Here is a 7,846-nt window from a genome sequence, read left to right on the forward strand (position 1 = left end):
TAACTAACAGTGCTTTCTCCTCCAACTCCCTATTGATTGTTTCCTTATTTCCTCCCTCGACTCATCCTTCAACCTGCGTCCGTCAGTCCATTTATCCATCCACCCGTTCATTAGCATAACTACAATGAGAGGTGAAGTGAACTCACCTAATGGGGTTATGTGTCTCCAGGAAATGGATGGCTCAGGTTTCCCACTGGCTGTACAGATGAGCGACACGTTGCTGCCCTCGTTTACCGTGATGTCAGACGAAATGTCATATATCTTGGGAGGAACTAGAAAGGCAGACAAAAAAAACAGGAACAAGATTAACATTTCAAATATGCAGCCTCGGGTCTGTCCACTGGTATCATCTACACGGTATAAAATATTACAGAGAAAAAACAAGGCAAGAAGAATACATTTACAGTGAGAAAATTGCCTGTTTTCCAGTTTTGACATTAGAGGAATCATATACAAGTGCCACTGGTCGATAGAGTGAGAAAAAGTCAGAGTATATGTGACATTTTAATGATTTGTTCCAAAATAAATGATGATAATTATATCATAATGTCTCATGATAGTATGAAGGACAATAGAACAAAGATATTGAAATGTCCATGTAACTGGTAAATGTCAAAACCCCTCCTAAATGTGTCGTGTTCATGCAAGCAAAACTTTATCACCACAACTTCTTACATAATACTCCGAACCAATTAGTTTGTCCTGTCCTAGATTTTGCAAATAAAATCGCTCATGCACAAAAGCTCATCAGAACTGAAGGACGATTCACTCAGAAGTCTGGCTCTTAAATCAATATTAAACAAGCAATAAAACAAGGAATGAACTGCTTCAATCTCTCCTAAATCACATGGCAAACAGAGTCACTTCTCCTCAGGGAGATGAGTGAACCTGACTGTCATGACAATTAATGATATTATACCTGAGTGTAAGTGTGCACAAAGAGAACTTGACACTTGGTTAAATGCTGCTTCACACAAGGCTCTTAATTGTGGTCTGTTTTTTTTTTCAACCCCACCAGACAATTAACGCTTCATATTTAGGTTATTTAAAATGCTTCAGTAAAGAGCCTGTCTTTTAATTAACCCGAGCCAAAATACACTCAAGACCATGCAGTTAAAAACAAAGCCTAAATATGTATATTATACAGTAGATGTTTGCTTTCAGTCTTTGTGATGATATTTATTCGATATTGCGTGAATATATCATGAGCAGTGATTATTAAGCTGTTGTTGACCACAGCTACTGTGTATCAAATGGTTCCTGACCGAGCTCGACATAGTAGGTTGTTCCACCCACAAAAGCTTCAATTGTTCTGGTTATGAAACAGCTTTTAAACTCAAAACCATGAGCCTCTTTGTATGACTCAAGAAGAATTGATGTGGGCTGCGATTCATAAGTCTAAAGCCACTTTAAGTGCATTAGTCGTTGGATTTGACAAAAAAAAAAAGAGAGAGAAAGCTGCAATGAAAAAAGAAGCTTTTTATAAAGTTATATAAAATGCCAGTGAACCCGAACCACCAACAACTCAATTGACCAACATTACAAAGGATTTTGACATACAGCATGAACAGTCACCACTATTTAGAACTGATAAATATGATTTTGTTAAATGGTCTCCTCTTCCCACATGTTATCCAAACACATAAAATAAGGGCTGTATTCAACAACTATTCTGCGGTACGTACCAAAAAGCCAGATTATCATCCATCATGAAGGTCATTATCACTCTGCTATAGCCAGCGTCGTCTTACAAGCAATGATTACTTACAAGGAGCAACAAGCTTTCCCCGAGTACGTGTTTTCTGGGTGTATGTTTTGTTTAGGATTGCTGCAGCTACCATCGCCCAGGTATGGACGGTGTGTCATCACTGGGTGGAAAGCAATCAGCCAATCAACGCCTGATGCCCGCCATCTTTGCAGTATAAGGCCTGGGTGACTTCAGTTGGGGCTAGCCTTAGATGGTGGCGACTGCGCTTTGTCCATGTGATGTTTCACGTGATTTAATTTAGAACTCTGTGTACATGGGCGTCACTCACAATTAAATTGTGGTATGCCAGTTGCCGGCGTTTTCTGTCATATTTTTGTTACAACTGATCCAGGCTCCTGCCCCAATCTCAGCTGACATAGGGCAAAAGGGACATATCGCCAGTCTGTTATAGTTTAAAAAATTTCTAAATATCACAATTAGGTAAATTGGACACTCTAAATTGGCCATATGTGTGAGAGTGAGTGAGAGAGAGTTTGTCTCTATATGTGGCCCTGTGATGGACTGGGAAAACTGTCCAGGGTGTGACCCCGCCTTTCGCCCCAGCTAAGATTGGCACAGCACCCCCCTGTGACCCTCCTGTGGAGGATAAAGCGGTAGAAAATGGATGGATAGATATCACAAATGGTCTAGGAGTTTGTGGGTCAAATAAATCATCTTATTTTCCAAAAACACCTGATTTCTGGGTCGCAACAACTGGGACCTCAGTGACAAATATGATTGACAAATGGTGCCACACAAGTGTAAATTGACCCAGCATCACACTGGCACCGACTGTACTCAATGAGGCAAGGAAGTGCCCACAAAAAAAAAAAACACTCTCAGCACGGGAAACGTGTGCTTTCTGGGAGCGGTTCTTTTTAAAAACAGATCCGGATCTAGATGAGATGAATGCAGTGGACGTTCACTGGGAGACGACCCGAGGTTATTGCTTGTCAGAGTCCTGTGTTTACTTGCTGTAGGACCCTACTGTTGACACATCTCCTCAGTGTCTGATAGCACAAAATTGAAAATGTTGGGGTTGTCTACTGATCCTATCTCTCCTTGGCAGGGACTGAGAGGTTTCAAAGGTTCACACGAAGAGCTCTCAGTTTTTCAGCACAGAGCTACTGTGCCTAAGTTAGCTTTACACCATGGGAGAATAACAACACAGCCTGAGAAACAGAATAGAAGATCAATACGCTCAATATAGTCAAACTTTCGACGCTACAATAGGAACTTTTATCATCTGTGGAAGTGAGATATCTTTGAGGGACAAGAATGCATTCACCAGATAATAACCCATGCTATTGTTCCCTGGTTTTTCTCCAGTGAATTTAGTGTATACAATAAAGCTACCTATTAAAAATGTGCATGCTAAACCTTTGGCACTATAGGGTGATTCTTCTGTAGTCAGTTGCAGGTTTCTTTGTAATTAGTTGCAATATTTGAGAGACATTTAAGTTTTCTGAGTGTTACCATTAACGACCTAGTGGTGGCAGTATGCCACAGTCGACTCTGTTCTACCCTCTAAAGTACAATTCCCATAATAACATTATTTATTTCCGGGATTGTTTCCGGGATATTTTTATGTTGCTTGAACATGTCGCTGTTTAGCAGCCAATCGTTACAGCTGTCACAAATGACGAGTCTAAAACTGAGAAAACAATTATGCGAAGGAAGTGAGAAATGAATCAACTCACAGTAGTGAGTGCTGTGTATTATAAGTGCAACGATACTGGTCCATAAATCATGAATAATTAATCTGAAAACCAAAAATCAATCAAATGCGCCAAACAAAACAATATCCTGTCATCTGCTGTTCCACATTCGAGAAAAGAAAAGAAAGAAATAATGCATTCCTAAACGAGATGTTATTTAAGTGAGGTTCTTGTTGCTAGGTTACCGTGCATATACATTGGTCGCTACGAAGGGGCAATAGGACTTGACATTGAGGGCTGAAGGAGATTTCCATTTAGCAGAAGACTTAAATCCATTTACAATTCTGCACCTGCTAATGAGAAAATCCTGTTACCAAGAGGTTTCATAATGTTACGTCTTCAGCTCACATTTACTTCACACGTGTTGGCCGTTAGTGTCGAAAAGTATTACCCTCAATTTTCTGGCTTAATTATAACAGTTAATAGCGCCAGTGTTTATTTAAATAGGGAGTTGGATCTGTGTGTCAGCAATAACTGTGTTCCCATTGGAGCTAACATGACACCAGAACAATCTTTAGGCAGTAAGTCAATGGCAGTTTAAGGTCGTTGTGGAAATGTTATTCCCCCACATTGCAGAGGGACAACACAGAGAGATCCTTGACCTGCCCAAAGCACAGTTTGCCTCAGGTGCATATTTGTATCTCTTTTATTCCTCTTGAATTGTATAGTATAACAGTTAATGCTGGATAGTAATAGGCACTGCTACTGCTATTTCATGTGTCAAAGGCAGAATCATTGCAGGAAAAACACAATACCTTCAGCTCTGTTACACAAAATCACAAATGCATTATATTCAGCTTAGTTAGACAAAATCTCATAATGACAGAGTATATTATGTGTGTTCATATTAGCACTGCTCTCAAATCCTTCCTCCTCTCGAGACATTAGGAATACTGGCACTTCAGCAAAAGAGCATCCGCAATCTTTCATGCCATACACACACTGCTTGTTGTTTTCTTTACATGTTAATTCATTAACAATGCTATGATTGCCATGTTTGCCTATCTCCCTAATTTCCCTTCTCCAGCGCTGCAGGAGGTGCTAAGAGTGCGCTGCCTCGGCGGATGCAGGCGGTGTCATCTCCCCCCCCCCGCCCCGCCCGACACCGTAGGTGAATAAATAGACCTCTAATGACGTCACCATGAATTACAGAAATGCTTACAGCTGTGCCATTAAAACGCAGGGATTTTCTTTTAGGGGCTGCAAAGAGGGGAAGCACACAGCTGGGCCCTTGTATGAATTCTGACAGGCCTTTCCAGGATGACTTGTGCTGCTAAATTGCAGGACCCATTACTGACTAAATCTACTTCTATCCAGCTTTCCAATTAGAGCACAGAGGGGAAGCCTGGCCACTTGTAATGAACAGCAGCATGGGCGCTGGGGAGGAGTCATGGAGAGACTAGACTACAGGGAGGGAGGGAAGCATAACAAGAGCGAAAAAGAGGCCTCATGCTACAGCTTCTTCTTCCTTTTTTAAAACATTCAAATCCTCCATTTGTCTACCATCATCACCATCATATACATATTTAGTGTCCAGACACTCCAGAAATCATTATATTTAATGGCCTATATTTCAACTTCAACTTCCACAATTGTGGAAAATAAATCTTAATGAGATCTTTGAATAACGCCGTGTCTCTCTTTCTAAAAAAAACCAACTCGGGACTACAAGCTTGTCTAAACTGCAGGATGTCAAAGATGATGGATTATAATATATCTGTAAATTATACCTTCTTGTACAATGTGATTAACTCCTCACCAAGTCAGTTCTGACACAGCTTTTCTATTCCTTTTCATCACTGCAGGCACAAAGGAAACCTCCAGTCAGTTAATAGGTGTCAGACTGGGGGAAACTAAACATAAACAGTGAGAGATTATGTTCCTAAAAGAGATTACCCCCTCATTGACAGAGTCACAAAGTGGGGACAGATCATTGGCAGCACGCTTAACTCTGAAAAACAGTTCAAGTAAAGTCAAGTCATTACTGGCTATAGTTATTATTATTTTTATTTTTATTTTTTGACCAATATATCAACAAATATTTCAATTAATCTCACAAGAAATGTATTGATTAGCGACTATTTTACCATTACTAAAATACAGCGAGGGCTGCAACTGTCTTTTTGTTTTACGATTGGTGACAAACTCGGAAACTTCCCTTTGCTTAGTAGTCATACTACAATGAAAAGAATTGAAGGCATTAGTTTGTTACATACCGCCTTAAACCATTTAAATGATAAATATCTTACAACTGAAACACTGATACTTCAACTCAGTGTTATGGACATTAGGTACAATAATATGTGTTGCTCATTGCCAAGGTGAAGGCCTCTCTCCCTCTCAAAGATTTAGAGACACTGATCCATGCTTTTATAGAGTCTCAGCTGGTTTTTCTTTATGTGTGTGTCTCTGTGTGTGGATTTAGACCAGATCTACCCAACGACTCCAGCTAGTCCAGAACGCTTTGTTGTTCCTTGGAGTCATTAAAACTTTTTTTCTTCATCTGTGAATCGATAGATAATGGCGCGATAGTGCTCCATTTACTTCCTGTCGTGCACTGCAGTTACAAATTGACTTTTGGGTTACTTACAAAGAGCAAAGAGCTAATACAGAATCAAAAAAAACAAAAAAAAAACATTTTTAATCATCAGTGTTGATTGTTCTGCTTCATTGTAGCATCCCTATGTGTTACACACATGAGTTTGCTATCAATATCACTTTCTGGACTCTCATATCATCACAGAAAAGCACACACATCCATGGGCCAATAATAAAAAGTAATAACAATTTTGGTAGAAAAAAGTGTTTTCATTTTCTTTCCATATATCTGAGCCCAGCAGCAGTAGACGGGGGTGGACATAAAACCTCATCAGCTCTTATTGCTTGTCTGTTTTTGGCATCTCTTCATATCTTTAGATCTCCTCCTGGCTATGACGATATGTAGGTTGAAAATAAGTAGAGATGTGATTAGTTGAAGTAGATACCAACCTGCTAAAGACACAAATAGATACCCAGCAAGTACCACATTAGCTGATGAACATTATTCTGTAATGATATCATTATGTATGATGAATCCACTCATTTACCCCATTAGTGTAGTGCAGGAATTTGCCTAAGGGTACAGTGACTGTGTGGGAACAGTACAGGACAGTTTAGTGATATATGGTACGTAAGAAAGAAAACTGCACAAGCTTTTACTGCAACAGATCAAAGACAGATTTTAAGATAACAAAACAAAAAAAAATATATATATATATATACTTTAATACAACTGCAAATTGTTGCTTTTAATGTGGAGTTCCCCTGTGTGGATGTGACCTAGATGTTACACGTCACTGTGACGGTGTAAATGTATGTGGCATACATTTACACACTAGCGTCTAGTCCCATTACTTCACCTGTAACCCTGCAGTGATATCCTTCTCTAGATTCATTTCAGTAGCAGCACTTTTTTTTTTTTTTGCTTCAAGGCAGCATTCCTGTGTGTGATGGAAGCAGCTATGACACTAATATTGAAGTAACAATAATGCACTGACAAGGTGATGATGACAGCCTTGAACAAAGAGAAAACGTCGTAAAAATTCTACCTCGGGCCTCCAAAATGTTTTTTTTTTTTTTTTTTGCAATGTGCAACTATTGCCAGGAGCATAAACAGTTTTCACTGTGTCCGAGTTAAATGTTCACGGTATGTGCCCTACCCACGAGTCAAATCCAGTTCTGGCATGTTATTACAGTGCCACACTGAGCAAGTTGATCAGGCTGATAGTCAAATAATAAAAATTACATCCATGTTTTACTATCAAACCTGCTGAAAACATGCTTTGCTTCTAACAGATGTAAGAAACTGTACACAGTTTCTGTCGTGAACTAATCATGCAACATACATAACTTAACAAATGTCATGACCAGTGCATATTATGGTAAGTAACTGCCAATGAGGTTAATGATGCTGAAATCATGATTATGGAGAACATATTACCAATTTTGTGCACGTCAGGGCAATTCATGAATTAAGGGAAATCAATTGATTAAAATGAACTTTTCGAAATACCTTGTGCTAGGTAATTAATCTTCAGTGAGAGAGCTGCACTGGGCATGCAATTCAAAGATAAGCCATCGCCCACTTGTTGAAACTGTTTCTAATTTATTCATGCCAATCAGTGTCTTTCAGCCGCAGCATCTTCCTTGCGCTTGAACACAATTCCTCGGCGCGATTCACTCTGCGCTCAGTTCCAGGGCGGCTCGCTGATTTTTCAATTAGTTATGTGGTTACTAAGTCTCTTTGATAAGCACGGCTACGCACAAAGCTAGTTTCAAATAGTCTATGTATTACAAAGCACTGGGGAATGTCACAGGGCAACTATCAGCAAGTGCCCAGATG

The 7,846-nt window shown here is 39.6% G+C and overlaps 1 protein-coding gene across 1 annotated transcript in view; it reads right to left on the reverse strand.

The window, feature by feature from the left end:
• The window catches only part of negr1 (neuronal growth regulator 1), a gene marked incomplete at both ends in the record, with an annotated part of 139,932 nt that overhangs the window by 70,898 nt on the left and 61,188 nt on the right, over positions 1–7,846 (reverse strand). The window contains one exon of the mRNA XM_083888464.1: positions 147–272. Within this exon, the coding sequence (XP_083744590.1) occupies positions 147–272 (126 nt within the window). The remainder of the gene's footprint in view (positions 1–146; positions 273–7,846) is intronic.

The sequence above is a fragment of the Microchirus variegatus genome (genome assembly GCF_963457635.1).
Source record: "Microchirus variegatus genome assembly, chromosome: 4".
NCBI lineage: Eukaryota > Metazoa > Chordata > Actinopteri > Pleuronectiformes > Soleidae > Microchirus > Microchirus variegatus.